The 18219-nt window shown below is 54.3% G+C and overlaps 4 protein-coding genes across 4 annotated transcripts; 1 reads left to right on the top strand and 3 right to left on the bottom strand.

The window, feature by feature from the left end:
- Positions 1-156: 156 nt before the first annotated feature.
- On the bottom strand, positions 157-1654 carry K437DRAFT_117003 (uncharacterized protein). Its single transcript, XM_013390517.1, has 5 exons — positions 1591-1654; positions 1092-1326; positions 821-1011; positions 529-600; positions 157-423 (listed from the first exon to the last, which is right to left on the bottom strand). Exons 1-4 carry the CDS (start codon positions 1609-1611, stop codon positions 583-585), a joined length of 465 nt encoding a protein of 154 aa, XP_013245971.1. The 5' UTR covers positions 1612-1654; the 3' UTR covers positions 157-423; positions 529-582.
- Positions 1655-6734: 5080 nt separating this feature from the next.
- On the bottom strand, positions 6735-8693 carry K437DRAFT_231182 (putative RPT2-26S proteasome regulatory subunit). Its single transcript, XM_013390516.1, has 5 exons — positions 8454-8693; positions 8333-8377; positions 7200-8206; positions 7023-7122; positions 6735-6938 (listed from the first exon to the last, which is right to left on the bottom strand). Exons 1-5 carry the CDS (start codon positions 8454-8456, stop codon positions 6777-6779), a joined length of 1317 nt encoding a protein of 438 aa, XP_013245970.1. The 5' UTR covers positions 8457-8693; the 3' UTR covers positions 6735-6776.
- Positions 8694-8819: 126 nt separating this feature from the next.
- On the top strand, positions 8820-16427 carry K437DRAFT_242549 (uncharacterized protein). The gene is made up of 4 exons (XM_013390515.1): positions 8820-10245; positions 10327-10773; positions 10842-14904; positions 14965-16427. The coding sequence occupies exons 1-4, from the start codon at positions 9292-9294 to the stop codon at positions 16323-16325; spliced, it is 6825 nt and encodes a 2274-aa protein (XP_013245969.1). The 5' UTR covers positions 8820-9291; the 3' UTR covers positions 16326-16427.
- K437DRAFT_271913 (putative 2-oxoisovalerate dehydrogenase alpha subunit mitochondrial precursor) lies at positions 16349-18210 on the bottom strand. Its single transcript, XM_013390514.1, has 3 exons — positions 17711-18210; positions 17131-17630; positions 16349-17048 (listed from the first exon to the last, which is right to left on the bottom strand). Exons 1-3 carry the CDS (start codon positions 18140-18142, stop codon positions 16439-16441), a joined length of 1542 nt encoding a protein of 513 aa, XP_013245968.1. The 5' UTR covers positions 18143-18210; the 3' UTR covers positions 16349-16438.
- Between the last annotated feature and the right edge of the window lie 9 nt (positions 18211-18219).

Below are 18219 nucleotides of genomic sequence, written 5' to 3'. Positions count from 1 at the left end.
GCTTGGAGCCAATCTCGGTTGCAGGCTCGGCAATGAAATGCAGACAGAAGAAAAATCAATGTCGCCATTTCAATAATCATGCATTGCATCGCAACGAGGTATTCTGGTTCTCTGACATACTACGAATATTTAACCGTCTCCCCCTTTGACTGGACCTTCTCATTGCCGCGCAGACAACAAAAGTGCGAGCGAAAATCGAGAGCGCATTCAAGTTTCCTTCTTAAGCGGTATGGTCGGCAGGGCGACGAAGCTAGTTTGTTTCGTAAAGGGAGAAGCCATGCCAATACTGCACAGCGGCGAGACGAAAGAGGATTCCATAGAGTTCGAAGGGCAAGCTCCCCTGGATAGATTTCACATTTCAGTCTCCAAGACTCAGTAGCAGGCGCTGAATGCGAGGGGACAGCCGACGATACGGCCTACCAGCTGCAAATTTGAGTTACCAGTGTAGAAGGAAGCGCGGAAGAGAACAATTTAAGACTTGGTTAGCTATTTGGCAGCAGGAGACAAAATAATAGCCCCATCACGTACTCAAGCAAGTTGAAGGCGAGGTTCAAGAGATTCAGAAGAATGATGAGAGCAACGCTAGCCTTGAAAGTGGCTCTAAGTGGGGCAAGAGAAAGAAGGGAGAACAGTTGTTAGCTCAATTGGCTCGGATTGGCTAATAGTCTGGACATCGAAATTGTCGGATCGTCAAGAACATGGTGATTTCCAGCCAGATTGAAACGAGAAATAGAAAGGTTCGTCAGTAAGGCCAGGACCCCCGATGCTTGAAAAGTGAATCGTTCAATGGAGTGAACTCACGAAAAAGGAAGAGACCAACAGCGTTCTCTGCGTCCGCGGCGCCTATACCGCCTGCCAAATAGATACCTGGCGTGTCCCCATTATAGTTGGATAGCTCGATAAAGAAGAGGATGAAGAACATGGCGAGGCCACACCAGACCATCCCGTACGTGCAGAAAAGCGTTGCTCCGTAGTGTTGCTGGAGGAGAGCTCCCGCAAGCCGCCGAGATACTAACAAATAAGTGAGGGTCAACCCGCCTGCACGTATCCGACGCTGAGCTGGCCGCTACCAGCTTGCACGAGAGCCGCACCTCCTGCTAACATGAACGAATGCATCATGGAAAGCGCAACGCAGATACCAGCATTGAAAATGGGGATGCCATGGACACCGCAGTTGTACTGGGAGAGCGTGGGCGTGGTGGTGGCGAAACAAAAGTGGCTGCCTGTACGGGGTTGCTGATCTTGCGGTGTGAGAGCCAGCAGTGATGAGGTTATCGTTGAAGAAATGGCAACCCGGCGTGAGGGTGTGCTGCGCACTGAGTCCCCCTTGGTAGCCGTGGTTACCGTTAGCTTTTGGTCTGAGTGACCGTTCTGAAACTCGTTCTCTTGGACGACTGGTATGTAGCATACTTACAAGCTAAGGTCTTCTCGATCGAGGTCACGAAGGGGAGAGAGAAGTGCGTAGGTGGTGGCACGGGGTTAGCGGCGATGATGGTAAAGGTAACAGATGGATTAGATGAATGCCCATGTAAAGGTCAATGAAGAGATTCTAGAGATGGGAAGAGCGGGGAAGAAATGCAATGGCAGCACTTGCAAGAGCGATGAGGGCATGAGGCGATGAAAGCGAAGTCATTCGTTGAAATGCAGTAGAGAGTGCTCTGGAGCGCTGTATGGGTGCTATAGCCTGTAATTATTCAGGCTTTTAGGCAAGTTACAAAGTACCCAATACATCAATCTGCGCTGGCTGCACCGTGCACATGGAACCTTGCATAGTCCTCATCCTGCCCACCGTGACAGTTTACATATGGGCTATAGCAATCGCATATCGAGATTTGTGCTAGTATCACAACAACTTTAGCCTACTGCTGGCCAAATGCGGGTGAATCCAATGATTTGGAATAGTGTGAGCCCCCAGATGACCATCGTAATCCTTGATTCTGGACACTGATGATCACTGATGTGGCTACGTCGTTCTGTATATACATTTACAACAGACCCCCTCCGATCCCGCTCGGGCCGAGTCATCCGGAGCTGCGGAGGGTTACATATTTTCGACAGAGAATCCACAAACTCGAACAGCGCACATGCCAGGGACCACAAATCCTGTTCTGCCGTTCTGCGATCGAGCAGGCGCTAACCAGACTCAACCAGACTCTGAACAACCCACAGATAACTGACAAACCTGTATGTAAAATTGATGTAGTACATGCATACCCATCTGTTGCGACCTGCGCTTCGGATTGGGGTAGATTGGGGTTTCGTACATAGTGCGTTGCAGGGGCATAGACTGCACTAGATGCCCATGTCGATTATCCAAGGCGAACGCTGAGCTTGAGTCGCGAGAGCCGAGAGGCCCCAAGGCAAATTGATCATACTAAGGAGTCACCAGGGCTCACCTGATGGGCCTTGGACTGGCGGAAAGGCTACTGCTCTGATGCAGCCCGCATTAGTTTCCATCGCCCCAACCTCCGCCCGCCTCTGACTCAACGCCTCATCGACCTGACATTAGTTCGTTGCACTTTGCCGCATAAGGGATCAGAATGTACATGCATGCATCTATGAGGCTGGAGTTGTAGTCGATATTGCAGCCGAACAGAGTATCAAGAGTACTGTCGTCTAGCGTCTTCTCGATTAGCTGCCAGAGACGGGATCGGATTGAATTGGTCAACGAAGACAGACTGCACAGAATCGATGATGACTGCCACAGGGTACACGGTTGCCGTGATTTCCGCTCCGCGTTTTGGCTGACTCGTATCCACCCTGCGGCACCGGTTCAGAGCGTTGCATTTCTGAACCATATGTTTGTTAAATTGCTAAAATGAAACGGCGGGCACACCTCCGTCACACACGGTCGTCCACACTCCACACACCTGGCGCCAGCACTGTGCCAGCCCGCACCAATTCGCCGTCCTCACTACATAGTGATATGGTTGATATGTATATGCTGAGCATGCTGCCACTTGATCCATTTGCAATTGATCGACGCCACCCCAACGCAACCGAACAAAAATTTGTCTGAAACGTGTGAGATACGTATGTTCCTAATGATGAAGCCCTATTTTGGCGCAATTGTGGTCCTTAAGAATAAATGTTGTTCGCATGATTTCTGATATCTGACATTGCTGACATCGATGGTTTGTCATCTGAGTGACCTGACGCCTAGAGTCTGGAGTCTGGATGACCCATGACAGCTAATCGCTCACACTCATATTTCATACTTCCAAGTTCAAAAGTGACGTCCAGTAGATCTGACCCTGACTTTGACTTTTCCTAGACTGCCTTCAAAGTCCAAAAACATCGGTCTCCCATAGTGATGGTGGCCCAGCATTCGACGGACTCGTGCACCATTCAAGCGTTCTATCTTACGTCTGTATGTACATACAGCACGCAAAAGCATTCGTCAATGGGTATTGAATACAGGAGCACAAGGGCCACCTCTATGACTGTCGTAATAAAGCTGTAGGTATGCACATGCATACGTCGTCGGATAGTCTCTGTTTTCTTGTCCGTACGAAAGGACGGCTCGTGGAAGACCAGAATGGAGATAGCGGCTTTCCCACCAACCATTCCCCTTCGTTCCCCAAAGAGGCCCATCAGATACCTCCCATTCCCTCCAGAGTGGTGTCTGCAGGACCAACAGCACATCAACATCGCGATCGAATGATTTCCTGATGCATCATTCGACGACTCGGTCAGCCATTGGCCAACCTCGGCCAGAAAGCAAACCCTTTTTGGATTTGCGACGAGTTGGCTGCCTGTCTGGAAACGCATCATGGCTAGTGCCCAGTCTGGTCCTCGCTGAAGCTTACCCATACCTGCGCGTACCCTGCACACCCCGTAACCTCAACATCCATGTAATGAGCCTGTCGCTTTATGTCGCCTGACTGGAGAGTGGACCTGTAGAGCAACATTTGGGAGCATGTTTCTCAGCATTCAGCGTCACAGCCTCCAGGTCTGCGGGGGAATGGACTCCATGCAATGGCTGCCGCGGACGGTGGGCCGTGAATTCTTGCAAGTACAGTTCTTAGTCTTCGTCAAGTGTCCCATTAGCGCATCCTCTTCATCGGTCCACGCTTGTCAGTAACCATCACGTCGAGCCTCCTCTCTTTCAACTCCTCTGTATAAAGGAATCTCGCTCTCTTCATCGTCAATTTACCATCCTACCCTCCCCACCATCACCGCAACATCCTTGACTAGTTGTAAGACGTACGTCGACTAGCAAAGCTCCACCCCGGCTTCTATTGCCATTGATTGGGTCATCATGTCGAAGCCATACCAGCGACCATCGCTCAATGAGCAGATGGGCCTCGAGGCCAATCCGAATGCGCTCGAACACACCTTCGTTGGCGGCGTCAGGCTGACTAAGATCCACACCACCGATGGTCATCAGATCGATACGGACCAGTATGATTTCCCCGTCTACCATATGAGAATCGGCAAGTGAGTATATATTGTGCGATGATATGTTTCGTGCTTGGAGCAATTATTGACTGATCTGCGATTGGTCTGAACGCGCTTAGCCCATACCCGTTGATGGTACTGTCAATTGGCGCCTCCTTCATGATGCTCGGTCTTCTTTTGGTCGGTCTCCGTAACATCACCACCGTCAATGTCGTTTAAAACCTCGGACTACCATACAGCGGTATCGGCACGATCATGAAATGTATGTGGGTCTTTGCCGAGGGCAACGATTTCTTGGCTACCGTTGGTGAGGTTGCTTCTTGGATCATTCTCGCTTCCTGGGGAGAAAAATGAGGCTGATAGCATCTTAACACCTTTTGTTCGCTTCTCTTTTCGCCCCTAGGCATAGCCTGTGTGTCCATCCCACTTGGGTGACGGACATCCCTACGACCGCCAGCACTGACAGGATTGTCTCTTTTGACTTGTTTCACGCAATTGGCGCTGTCAGCATTGTTTACCTCCCTTGGATCGGTGTTGCGAGGGCCTATATCCTCCCCACCATTGAGGCGGCTGGCGGCAACCCGCCACTCGGTTTCCAGCAAGGCGCTTTAGCTCTGTATAAAGCCCTCGGTATCATGTGGGCATCACCGACATCTCCAGTCAGCATCTAAGGTCTATTCCCTTCCTATTGACATCATTCCTATTTTTATCTTTGGGCTTCGGTACTTTCAGGTTTCCTGGCTTCCAAAGTTCTTGTCTTCCTCATCTTCATCTCGGCTCTCCGTACCGCCGTCCCGCCGTCCCGCCGTCCCGCCGTCCCGCCGGCGAGTGGAATGCTCCTTATTGTTCTTGTTCTTATTCTTCAAGGCGTTGCATACCTCCAGTAACCGTCCGAGAACCTGTCGACAAGTGCTGGTCCAACCTTTATCACCGTCGGTCAGTGGCTTGTACTTCCCCGGGGTTCCCCCTGGAGTAGGTCTTGAGTGCACTGATCCCCCCAAATGCGTTGCTGTTCACTCTGCTCTCACCTTTCATGGGTTTATGTGTTTCCCTTTGGTACTCTTGAGGTGGGTGCTGGGCCACATGACTCGGGACCAATTTTTTGATGTACTCTCTCCCTTGCATTGGTTTCCGCTACAGAGCTGTCGCAATCATGATAGAAGAGGAGGGCGTCATTCTTTCAGCCGTTGCTTTTCAACACAACGACGACTAAGCGGGTGACAAAAGCTTGAAGGTTTTGTGAAAAGACGTGTTTTGCAAGTGTAGCTCAAAGATGGTGGATTTGAAAGAGGCGGAGGCTCAGGAGGAATTTGCGTCTCTTTACGATCCTAAAGACTTCGCAGCTTGTTCAGAGGTGAACAGACATGTGTTGGCAATTTGCCAGCACGAAAGCTGTGTACGATCCATTCATTTCTTGTCGTAATCGGAAATCAAGTGATACCTTTGGAGTTCAGGCTGACAGGCTGAAGGGGATCTCCTGATCCCTGTACACGCCTGGCTCGGCGTGAACAGAGCCGGCTGGAGCCGTCTCTTGCTTGGCGGGGAAGCTCCGGTCCTCATAAGCTTCTCGCTAGGCGTTTCAGGAAAGCACCTACCTTTCCGTCTTTGGAGCTGCGGCCTGCCCCGGTAGCGGATTCCCAGTAATGGAATTGCAATATGAACAGCGACGTTTTGACTCAAGGTCTCAACATCAGGCCTTCGGTCCTGATGGTCTGGCCCCTCGAGACTAACTCAACCTGTGGTATGGCGAGCCATTCGTCGAGTCAGCGTTGTAGGGCTGTTTGTTCTACGCAGAGCTGAAGTCGCGCGACTCCGTTATATTGAGGATGGTAAGTACCCCCCGTATCAATCAGGATGTAGGTAGGAACGCTCTTCCCAAAGGAAAAGTGTGGCCCCTGCGGCCATTCATAGATATCGCACCGAATTCCAACACTTTGCAGTTTGGCAGGTAAATATTTGGTTCATCCAGCAGATCAAGTGGCTGATGCACCGAATGGGAGCAGCTGGTATACTAAGGAAAGCATTGGCGGAGGGGCTGTGTTTGGGTGCCATCACCCTTGCTTCACCATGTGGATCTCACTGCTGCGCTGAAGCATCAGCTGACGACTGACGCTATTGGGTCGCGTGGCGCGTCCCAAGGGAAACGTCTTGTATTCTACCACCAGCCCACAATCATCTTTGCCCAAACATCGGCGATGGCCTGGACAACTGGAAGGGTGTGAGACGGACGGATGCCCTTTGTGGCATGCAACGGTGTGATGTGACGCGCCTGGTGTTGCCACACTTGGCTAGAGCGGTGCGCATTCACTCGGGCAATGTAGTACAAATACCGCAAATAAGCCGGATGCGAGCAGATGACTATTTCTGTCTGTTGTCTACAAATACAGGCCTTCGGGTGTGCCTTCCTGCTTGCGATCGATTACACGCTCGCGCGCGGAGGTGAAGTCCTTCTTGGTGACGCGCATCCGCCTTTCTCGCAGCGCAAGAAGACCAGCTTCCGTGACGAGCGACTTGATGTCTGCGCCCGATAAGTCGTCCTGCACACCAAGAAAACGAGAGTTCGAAACGAATATATCAGGCTGTATCCCTGATTCCTGTACATGTGCGATCTGGTCACTCACCTTCATGGCCACAAACTCTTCGAGGTTGACGTCCGGATCTAGGTTCATGCGACTTGTGTGCAGCTTGAAGATGTGCATTTTTGTCTTCTGATCTGGCAGCCTGGATTTGGGTAAGGATAGAGCGCCAAATGATTAACAGAGAAGTTGGATTGACAGTAGTGGGGCAAGGTGACTCACGGGAACTCAATCTTTCTGTCGATACGCCCCGGTCGGATGAGCGCTGGATCGAGCGACTCGATCTTATTTGTTGCCATGATGACCTTGACATCATGCCGTGTGTCGAATCCATCGAGCTGGTTGAGCAGCTCGAGCAGCGTCCTTTGGATCTCACGCTCTCCACCACTGTTGCTATCGTACCGTTTTGTGCCGACAGCATCAATCTCGTCGATGAACACGATCGATGGCGCGTGCTCGTCGGCGACGCGGAACAGTTCGCGGACCAGTTTGGGTCCGTCTCCGAGGTACTTTTGAATTAACTCGGAACCGACGATGCGAAGGAAGGTGGCGGAGGTTTGGTTGGCGACTGCTTTGGCTAGCAGCGTCTTGCCTGTTCCGGGCACACCATAGAGAATGACACCTTTGGGTGGCCGGATTCCCATTTCCTCGTACAGTTCTGGATGAGTAAGGGGCAGTTCGACAGACTCTTTGATCTCCTGGATCTGCTGCTCGAGACCACCGACATCTGCGTAGGTCTCCGTCGGCGCCTTGTCGAGCTTCATGACGCTGACCATGGGATCGGCGTCGTCTTGCAGCACGCCGATGACAGCCATGGTCTTATGATGAAGCAAGACGCTGCAGCCCGGTTCAAGCAGGTCCTTGTCGACGAAGCTCATGATGCTGACATAGTACTCTGGCCCTGTGGCGCTGCTAATGATGGCATGTTCATCGTCGATGATCTCCTCGAGCGAGCCGACCTGCATCGGGCTGCCACGCAGATCATCCACGCGCGTCCGCTCCTCCGCATCCTTGTCCTCCTTGGGCTTGAGGCGTTCCTGGTTCTGCACAAATTCCTCCTCCAGCAGCAGGTGATCCTTGATGCGCTCCATCTTTAGCAGCTTCAAACGGCATCGCGTGTTGGGGTATACCGGTGGCAGCTTGGTGGCTGCGTCCGGCCCGCGTTTCTTTTTCTTGCCTACCCGTGTTGGCAGCGGCGGCTCCCACTTCTTCTGCTGATCTTTCTTCTTCTGCAGGAAAGCGTCGCGTGCGCAAGAACGTACAAGGAAGAGAAGTTGTCAGAGTGGCCGAGCTGGTCAGTAATCCTGCTCTGCTGCGACGTCTCGAGCAACATTGTGCCTGTGGCTTATGCTCACCTTGTCATTATTATGCCGCCCGGCACCACCGCTGGGAGCCTGACCCTGTAAATGCAAACCGAACAGGCGAGGTCAGTCAGCACGCCAACCCAACCCGTTGCCTATGGTCGATATAGCTCACCATCCTCGGTGCCTCGTTACAGCTGTCGCCGCGAAGTCTGTAGCTGCGTTTTCTTCGACTTCCTTCGGCTGATTTGCCTTCTGAGCACTACCGCCTCCCCGGTATTTCTGTCAGCGGGCGAATACGACTGGTTCACGTACAATCAATGCGTTGGCAGCGAGAGGTCGACGTCAGTCAGTATGTGTTGGTTGTCAGGCGGTAAGACGAGGACGACGACGCGTGTTGCGCCGAGTGACTGACAGAGGGCGGAACGAGGCTTTCTTGTCTATAGTGTGTGAGACCCCCAGGCGACCATCGGCGTCTTTTGTCATATTATATCCTGCACGCACACATCTTCGTGGAAGAGAGCGGCGCACGGTGTATGCATCTGAGAAGCCAGAAGAGTGTGATGGTGACTGCGCGAGTTCTTTGCTCATCCGCGCATCTCAGCATCGAGCGCGCCGCCATCATCAGTTGAAACAAAGAAAGAGAGAGGGGGGAGCTCACATTGGCACACGACTCGAGGGCCGCAAGGGCTCTGGTCTATGCTCGCAGCCTTGTCGCTTGCGGGTAAGGCTGCAAAGCCATTGCAACCACCTCGATAGGTGGCATAGCACTGCATCTCGTAGACAGTCTCAGCATCGGTTCATAGTCCGGGGCGCTGCTCTATTTCGGCCTCTGTCCATCGCCATCCCTGGTGCAAACACAGGGGCCGCAATACACCTGCTCACTACTTGCGCTGCTCATCCTTAACAATCCCTTCTGACCGCTCCAGGAGTCAGCTGAACACCAGTTCTGATCGGCTGGCGACCCTCCAAGCGACCCGCCCATTGGAGCGTTTCCGTTGCGTCTCTCTACTATGGCAGCACTCTCACCCTCGGCTGGAGGGCACAAAACAAACCCTCCCACACCCCCAGTCGGCAGCCGCAGTGGCAGCGGCAGCGACGTCATCCACTTGTGCGACTCGGATGACAATGAGAGTGTCGCGCCTCTGCCAGTGAAAAAACGCAGCTCAAGTGCCAGCTCGGGCGGTAAGAGCCGATCACCAGACGTCAACAAGTTCAGCAGTCTCGTCAAGACCGAGGCAGAGGAAAACGATTTGGATGGGATCCCTTCCGACGATTTTGCACATGCCAGCGCTTCGTCCTCCGTGCAACGGAGAGCATACTCTGCGGTCTCCTCGAGGTCGCCGGCAGAGCTTGGGAGGGACATTTCGTCTTTCGCTGGACCTGCGTCCTCTTCCTCTGTTCATCCTCATGGCGAAAATGCGAGCGCAAGATCTTCTCTCTATTCCAATGCCATCGCGAACCCTAGTCCGCTGAAGCGCATGACAAACATGTCGCGCTCCACTTCTCGATCTGATGATGGTGACAGGATGGACAGGGACGAGCGGGATGAAGGAACGGTGTCCGCTGCCGACCCTCGCACGCGCGAGCAACAGTACCGCGACGGATCCATCATGTCCACGTCCTCAGCAGCTGGATCGGCCGCCGGATACATCGCAGACCCCAGACTAGCCTTGCGAGCTGCCAAGACCCAACCAGGCTCACAGGGCTCCGGGTCCAGTGCGGGGTATAGTGCTGGCTCTGGTCGCGGAAGCATTGGCGCGGCTGCCAGCTCGCAATCAAGCTCCTCGGACGAACTCTCCTTCGAAAAGCATATACCAAGTGCTGTCATGTCTGCTCGTCAGCGTTGCGATGCCGAACCGGTCCTTGTCAGCTCTAGGGAATACGGACCAGCTATGGATCTCGTCGATACTACTCCGGCAATCCCATTGCCCGAGGGGGAAGTCAAGAAGGAGAAAAAAGGAAAGGTGCGCCCTCTTCCGCACTCGTACCTATGGCATGGATTGGCTTACACATCCCTCGCAAACAACCTGTGTTCTTGTCCTCAGGACCTCTCCTCTCGCGCCCAAGACACGATGGCTACGACTCAACGAGCGGGTATGATCATCAAGACGGAAGTGCAAGAGCGGCAGCAACAGGCACAACGAGCGGCTGAGTACCCTAGCCCCAAAAAGCATCCTCTTCGCAAGGTGGCCCAGATCGGCGTGGCGGAGAGGCTTCCGTTCGACGATGCCGTTACGACGGATAGCAGCGAGCTTGAGCCCCGTGTCCCGACCGTGCACTCTACGCCGCGCTTCCCGCCGCCGAGGACGCGGCCGAGGGTGTTTGGCCTGGAAGAGGCACCGACGTTCTATCCGACCAAGGAGGAGTTCCTGGATCCAATGAAGTACATCGATTACGTCAGCAGTCCGCAGGGTGGCAATGGAAAGGAGTACGGGATCATCAAGATTGTCCCGCCGGAGGGTTGGAAACTGGACTTTGTGCTCGACGAAGAGGTGAGCTTTCGTCATTCTATCTTCTCCGCGCCGTTGCATGCTCATTCGCGGAAACCGTTGGCCACCAGAAATTCCGGTTCAAGACACGCGTGCAGCGTCTCAATTCGCTGAGCGCCGATGCGCGTGCAAGCTTGAACTACCAAGAGCAGCTTCAGATGTTCCACGCGCAGCAAGGCCAGAAGCGCATCGCTATGCCCATCATTGCGGGCAAGGCACTAGATTTCTATAGCCTCAAGCTGGTCGTTAGCACACTCGGCGGATTCGACAAAGTGACTAAGAACCGTCGATGGACCGAGGTAGCTCGTGAGATAGGCTACGATGAAACTAGAGCGGCCCACATTAGTACACAGGTCAAGCAGGCGTATAAACGCATCATCTTACCCTTTGAAGTCTTCCTCGTTGAGGCAAAGGAGATGGCCAAGAGGGACGACAAACTGGCCAAGGCGGCGGAAGGCGTCAAGTCTGGGGCTTCGGCTTCGCGTGCTGCCACGCCCTCGACCACCGTCGACGACTCTGATAACGACCCTTTCGGAACCGCCGCAGCGATGACTGCTGCTGACAAGCGCAGAGCGCCTCGCAGCAAAAAGAGTGGCGACGTACGTGGGAAAGGCAAGAAGAATGGTGAGGTAAACCACGTCATCACAACCGAGCCTGGGTACGAGGAGCAAGTCTGCGAGATTTGCATGAGTGGCGAGGATGGCGTTTCGATGCTACTCTGTGACGAATGCAACAGGGGCTATCATATGTACTGCCTCAACCCGCCCATCGCCACTGTGCCCAAGTCGGAATGGTACTGCCCGCCGTGCCTCGTCGGCACAGGCAATGACTATGGCTTTGAGGAGGGCGACACGCACAGCTTGCACTCGTTCTGGAAACGTTCCGAAGCATTCCGTAAGGACTGGTTCGAGAAGAGGCCGGAACGTGTCTTCAATGGGCACCCTGGCTCACCCACGTACGAAGGCCCGGACGGGGATATCGTCATGGCGAAGCCCAGCGGCGATGAGGTACCACCCAACGGGGTCGTGCGACAGGTGGCAGGGACCAAGGTCTGGCTCAGCGAAGATGATGTGGAGCGCGAATTTTGGCGCCTTGTTCATAGCCCTGACGAGTTGGTTGACATCGAGTACGGCGCCGACATCCACTCCACGACCCACGGCAGCGCTTCTCCCAGCATGGAAACGCATCCGCTTAACAGGTATTCCAAGGACGTATGGAATCTCAATAACCTGCCCATTCTCCCGAGCTCGCTCTTGCGGTACATCAAGTCAGACATTTCGGGGATGACCGTCCCATGGATCTACGTCGGCATGATATTCTCCGCTTTCTGCTGGCACAATGAGGACCACTACACCTACTCGATCAACTACCAGCACTTTGGGCACACAAAGACGTGGTATGGAGTACCGGGCGCGGACGCTGAGAAGTTGGAAGAAGCCATGCGCAAAGCTGCACCAGACCTATTCGAAGCCAATCCAGATTTGCTCTTCCAATTGGTCACTATGATGGGACCTGCGAAGCTCAAGAAAGAGGGCGTCCGCGTATTTGCTTGCGATCAGCGACCGAACGAGTTCGTCATCACCTATCCGAAAGCATACCACGCGGGCTTCAACCATGGCTTCAACCTCAACGAGGCCGTCAACTTTGCGCTGCCCGATTGGATGGACTACGGCCTGCAGTGCGTGCAACGATACCAAAAGTTCTGCAAGTCGCCAGTGTTTTCACAGGACGAGCTCATCATCACCGTCGCTCAGCACAATCATGCACTCACCACTGCATTGTGGCTGCAGCATCCGATGGCCGAGATGATCGAACGGGAACTCAACCGGCGCCTGCGCATGCGACGCGAGGCCCCTGGGATCCGGGAAAAATTGTCCGAGTTTGACAAGCCCGAGGAACACTACCAATGCAAGCACTGCAGCATGTTCTGCTACCTGTCACAAGTCACACTCGAATCGTACGAGTCCGGAGTCGCTTGCCTGGATCATGCCAGCTCGGTCTTTAGTGGACAGCCTCAGTCGCGCTGGGTGTTGCGCTTGCGCGTTGGCGACGACCAGCTAAAGGCTATGCAAATCAAGTTGATGGAGCGCGCCAACGTACCAGGCAACTGGAGGCGTCGATTGCACAACGTTCTCAATAACAACCCGCGACCGCCGCTCAAGACACTTCGAGCATTGCTAGCAGAGGGCGAACGGATCACGACACCCTTGCCAGAGATCGAGCAGCTGCGAGAGTTTGTGGAGAGAGCTAACACTTGGGTGGATCAGGCATCTGTCTTCATCACACGGAAAGGACGTGTGGCAAGCTCTACTCCTCGAAAGCTGCAGTCGCGGACTTCAACAGGTAGCGAACGGCGGAGCCCATCGACTCGCATGGATCTGTCGTCTGATGTGCCAGCGGCAAAAGAGACCAGGACACCGGAAGCGCTCATGACGCTGCTCTCTGAAGCGGATCAGCTTCCCTTTGATGCGCCTGAGATATCCGCAGTCCGTCACGTCATCGAGAAGATGGGGGAGATCCAGGAGCGAGTCGAGACGGTTCTGAGGCAAGTCAATGCCCCCAGCGACGTCAAGAAGCCATCTCTTGTCGAATGCGAAAAGGTGATTGCCGCGGCGAGCGAGATCAACGTAGATATAGCTGTCGTCGACGATTTAACTAAATACGTCAACCGTCGGAAGTGGCTTGATGAGATGGACGAGATCCACAACAACTTTATCAATCTCTCCGAGGTCCATGAGCTCCTCTCTGAGGCAGAGAAGAGCGACGTGCCATCCGGTCATCACTATGTCGTTGATCTTCGTCGGAGAGAGCGGCTGGGGAAAGCATGGGCGAATAAGGCGCAGCAGGTCCTCGACGCAAAGGAGGCCATCCAAGTCAGTCAGCTTGAGGAGCTCATCACTGCGCCCAACGAAGTCGCCATCGTTCCTGAGCTGCACGTTCAAGCTGAGAGGCTTTACAACAAGGTCAAGGAGCTTAATGCATCTGCACAGCAACTTATTGCATCTGGCAAGGATCAGGATCCTCGAACAATGCACAAGTCTGAGCTTGAAGCTCGCCTTGCAGAAGCCAAGCAACTCAGCCGGACAACAGTAGCGTCTCGCTTATTTCTTCCAGCATTAAAGCCGATCGCTGATGGGTTGCAAGAATGCGACGAATGGCTCCAACGCCTCACTGACATCCTCAACGCTGCCTTTCACTCGAATCGACCTGAGCCAGTCAGCAAGAGCGGCGCCACAATCAAGGTCTTTTGCGCCCAGATCGAAACGACTGCCTCACCAGACGACGAACAGGCTTCACAAGTCGCATCTCCTCCGAAGCAGCGTTACTGCGTCTGTCGCACAAAGACCCCGCCTGTACTTGATGGCCAGGACGGAATTCGCTGCAACAACTGTCAGACTTTGTACCATCAGATGTGCATCAAGGTGGGTGGCAAAACCAAGAAACTCACTCCAAAGTGGGTTTGCCACATTTGCGATCCGGTCAAATTGCGAGACCTGCTGCCACATCGGCGTGCCGTCCGCTTTGAGGACGTCAATGAGCTAGTTGACGACAGCTGGTTCCACGCAGAGAAGTGGAGCGACAAATTCACTTGCCCACCGCCGGAATACATCGCCCTCAAATCAGCAGTTGGAAGAGCTTCCCGCCTCGGCAGCTACGTGCGCGGATTCATGGCAAGCGGGAGAGATCCTTCGCGGCCGGAGGACAGGACTGCGCTTCACCATCTGTTGCGGAAGACTTTGGCATGCCCTCTTAACATCAATCTGGCTGGCCAAAGTTCGGTAGTCGATGAGATCGTCAGAACGCTGCACTCTGCGGAGGCACTGCAACCTCCTAAATTGGGGGAGATGGGAACAGAAGGAGAGCCAAAGAAGCGCAAGAGAGGGAAACGGGCCAAGTTTACTTTTGAGGAAGAGGCTGGTCTCTCGCCTACATCCGACTCGCTCTATTGCATCTGCCATCAAGCAGAATCCGGCAACATGATTGGCTGCGATCGATGTCAATTATGGTTCCACACCAACTGTATGCACCTGCCAGAAGACCTCGATCTGGGCGAAGAAAAGTGGATGTGTCCAATGTGTTGCAGCAAGACAGAAAAGCGATACGCTTTTGCAGATGTTAGAGTGCTAGAGAAAGGTAAGTGTCCGTGATTTGGCTGTTCACGCTGGGCAACATGCTGACAGGTTGCTCGCACAGGCCGCTCGGAAGCTGATGGTTCTTTCGTGGACCTTCGGCTTACGCTCCGCTCCGAAGACAGACCGATCAGCCGCTGTCAGCCTTGGACGAAGGAAAAGCGCATCCTACTCCACTTGGCGAACTTCCAAGCGGCAGTGAAGCCTGAGCAATCTCCTGCAGAGCCGCCTGTCAAGAAAACGCGCACAGAAGAAACAGGGAGTTACCTAAACCAGGCTCCCGTGCAGCAAGACTCGATATCTTCCGTGGATCCAGCTGCGGGTTCGTCGTCGACTTCATCACCAATTCCCTCATCGTCCAGAGCCACTTCGGCGATACCCGCTGCGTCACAGGTTAAAGTCGAGGAAAGATATTCGACAGCTGGCTTCTATGCCCCCTCTGTTTCGAACCTGCCGAGCGCGCGAAAAGTACTTCAATCTCACGACCTCGGCCGAAGTGCTTCGCCTGCCAATGTTTCGGCCATCTCTATGCCCCCCATGAGCCCAATTCGAGGTCCTCAGCCCGATAAGGCTTCCCACGCGTGGACACAGCAGCTGCCCCAGGGGCAACCCTCGCAGAACATCGACTCGCAGAAAAGTACCCCACCGGTCCCGAGCAAGAAATCATTGTCCCCCAACAGCCGGACTGCGGCAGAACGACACCGTGCAGGCATGGCAAATTTGTACGCCCGCGGTGTTACAGACGAGATGATTCAAAAGTGGTACATCGGGTGGAACGGCAAGACCCTCGTCTACCCTCGATACACATCTACTGGCGAGCTTCAGCAGATTGAGCTTGGCCCACGGATCAAGCTCGCGCCTGGCGACCGCGAAGGGACTATTTTCATCACCAATGTCCTCAAAGGCTTGACGTCTAATCCGCGCTCGCAGAGCTCATTTGCATCGTCACAGCCTGGTATCAGAGAGTGTTCAGCGCGACCAGCCGCTTCTGCTTCCTCAGCGCCCCATCCCCCAGACCCACACGACCATGTCGACGTTCAACCATCCCATGTCACGTCCGGAGCTCAGCCATCAAAGGATCGTGCGGATGCCACAGCAGCTACTGCCTCCGCTCGACCTCAGGTGCAAGCCACCGCTCCATTCGCTCCCACAACCGGTTTCAGTGGCAGTGCTCAGAAGCAGACAACAGCGACTGCAACTGCAACTGCAACTAGGTCATCGCAGGCGCTAGAGCCCACTGCCGCGCCGCGAGTTGGCCCCGAGCCAAGCTCTAGCGTGACTGCTTTCTCAGCTCTGGCGGGCCTCGCAAGCGCGCCGACTGCAGCGGAAGAGGCATCAGCCCGGGCGATGGCGAGAAGAATGCGACCTACTGCAACAGAGTCCGAGCTGAATGACATGGTAGCGGCTTTCCTAGCCAGCGGCTGATTTGGAACTACGAAATGTCGTGTGCAATGTCCGCTTTTTGATCTGTATTTTACATCGGCAGGCGGTCAGGATATTCGCCTTTATTCTACATTGTCACTTTCTAGTCTGATTTGTTACTTTGCATCACCTGTCAAGAACTTTTCGAGATCTTTGCCTTGCTCTTCGTGCTTTTGCAGCTCCTTAGACCAGTGCTCCACTTTTCCATACGTCTTGACTAGACGTGCGAGCTCCGCACGCTGCTCTTGCAGGTTGGCCGGTAACTCGGTGTATGTGTCCTCGAACATGGAGCTCAGCGTGGGTCGCAGCTTCTTTTCGGCCTTGGTCATGGCTGCGATGACCTCGGCTCTGTATCGCTTGGTGGTCTCCTCCTCCTGCGCGTCGGACCACCAGCCTCTTTGTGTGAGGAAGTTGCGCATCCGATGCAGCGGGTTGTCCATCTTCTTCCAGTCCTCAACCGACTTTTTGGAGCGGTACGCGCTGGAATCGTCTGACGTGCTGTGGTGCCCGACGCGGTAGGTCATGCATTCGATCAGCACAGGCGTCGAGTTGGCCAGCGCACGCTTCTTGGCTCCACGCACGGCAGCGCGCACAGCAAAGGCGTCGTTGCCGTCGACGCGGATTGTCGGTATGCCGTAGCCCGGCCCACGGCTTGCGATACCATCACCGACGTACTGCTCGGTTGACGGAGTGGAGATTGCAAAGCCGTTGTTTCGGACAATGAATCTGTGTTTTGATGGGGAACGAAGAAGGGCATAAGTGTGCGAATCACTGGCAAACGACAAGAGGCTGGCACGTCGTCGCTCACAGAACAGGACTCCGCGTTGTGGCGGCGATGTTCAGGCCCGCATGAAAGTCGCCTTCACTAGCTGCACCTTCTCCAAAGTAGCACACTGCCACGTCGCCTTCCCTTCCCTTTGAGCGCTTCAGTGCGAAGCCAGCTCCAGCTGCTTGTGGTATCTGCGTCGCTAGGGGACTGGAAATGGTGTGGAAGTGCAGCTCTGTGGAGGAGTAGTGGCAGGGCATCTGTCGCGCTCGGTTGAGGTCATCGTGCACGCCGAACACTTGGCTCATCAGATTGTCAAGAGGAAACCCACGCCAGAGGAGGACTCCAGACTCGCGATATTGCGCAAAGACTTCGTCCGTGGTGGCCAAGCCCGCTGCTGAGCCGATGACCGCTCCTTCTTCACCGTAAGATGTCATCATGAAGGAAATGCGGCCTTGACGCTGTGCATTGTAGAGGATCACGTCGATGGCCGGCAGCAGGAGCATTTTCTCGTACATCTTTACCGCTTCTTCTTGTGTAATCTGCAGAGATGAAACCCATGTGAACTCACGATTGTCGAGCGAAGTAAGACATGCAAATGAAAGCGCGATCGAGGACGAACCTCTAGTGCCTCGTCCGTGACACCCTCGAGTAGACTCCCCGTGCCGTCCATGAGCCTGAAAGTCGGGATTCCCGTGCCCGGGCGGCCATCCGGTCCGTGAACTTGGCTCTCATTAGCTCTGACGCTATCGAAGAAGCTGCTGTCGAGCGAGGTGAGATACGGCGAGGTGGGGTAGCCAGGCAGATGCCCTTGGAACTGCGCCTGCAGCTGGCTATTACTTGCCGCAAGACCCGAGGCAGCCGAGCGAGAGAAGCAGCGACGTTGCAGCTGCTGAAATTTCCTACTTTGCTTGTCTGCTTCGTGCGTGCTCGGCTTGATTGACTCACGGGGAGCAGCGTTCCTCAACGCGGTCAGCGACGCAGCGACTGTGTCGCACCTCGAGCCCGAGGCGACAGCGCGAGCCGCATTCCCAAGGAACCCTGTACGAAGCATACTGAGTATTTCGGCAAAAAAAAACTCGGACCGGCCACAGGAGCTGCTCTCTGAATCGAACAATAATGATGACGAGG

Source organism: Tilletiaria anomala, assembly GCF_000711695.1.
Source record: "Tilletiaria anomala UBC 951 chromosome Unknown K437scaffold_4, whole genome shotgun sequence".
NCBI classification, from domain to species: Eukaryota; Fungi; Basidiomycota; class Exobasidiomycetes; order Georgefischeriales; family Tilletiariaceae; genus Tilletiaria; species Tilletiaria anomala.
The sequence above is the reverse complement of the archived record's forward strand: the minus strand, read 5'-3'. Positions and strand labels throughout refer to the sequence as shown.

Excerpts from the sequence above, each read along its gene's own strand:
- K437DRAFT_231182 (XM_013390516.1), bottom strand. Across the intron at positions 7,123-7,199 it reads GACAGAAAGATTGAGTTCCC|GCTGCCAGATCAGAAGACAA; the intron begins GTGAGTCACCTT and ends ACCCAAATCCAG. Across the intron at positions 6,939-7,022 it reads AAGAGTTTGTGGCCATGAAG|GACGACTTATCGGGCGCAGA; the intron begins GTGAGTGACCAG and ends CTTGGTGTGCAG.
- K437DRAFT_271913 (XM_013390514.1), bottom strand. The coding sequence starts at position 18,142 with ATGCTTCGTACAGGGTTCCTTGGGAATGCGGCTCGCGCTGTCGCCTCG. Across the intron at positions 17,631-17,710 it reads TCACGGACGAGGCACTAGAG|ATTACACAAGAAGAAGCGGT; the intron begins GTTCGTCCTCGA and ends TCATCTCTGCAG. Across the intron at positions 17,049-17,130 it reads ACAACGCGGAGTCCTGTTCT|ATTCATTGTCCGAAACAACG; the intron begins GTGAGCGACGAC and ends ATCAAAACACAG.
- K437DRAFT_117003 (XM_013390517.1), bottom strand. The coding sequence starts at position 1,611 with ATGCCCTCATCGCTCTTGCAA. Across the intron at positions 1,327-1,590 it reads TGCCCTCATCGCTCTTGCAA|GGGGACTCAGTGCGCAGCAC; the intron begins GTGCTGCCATTG and ends ACGGCTACCAAG. Across the intron at positions 1,012-1,091 it reads TTCGTTCATGTTAGCAGGAG|TATCTCGGCGGCTTGCGGGA; the intron begins GTGCGGCTCTCG and ends CTTATTTGTTAG.
- K437DRAFT_242549 (XM_013390515.1), top strand. The coding sequence starts at position 9,292 with ATGGCAGCACTCTCACCCTCGGCTGGAGGGCACAAAACAAACCCTCCC. Across the intron at positions 10,774-10,841 it reads ACTTTGTGCTCGACGAAGAG|AAATTCCGGTTCAAGACACG; the intron begins GTGAGCTTTCGT and ends GTTGGCCACCAG. Across the intron at positions 14,905-14,964 it reads TGTTAGAGTGCTAGAGAAAG|GCCGCTCGGAAGCTGATGGT; the intron begins GTAAGTGTCCGT and ends TTGCTCGCACAG.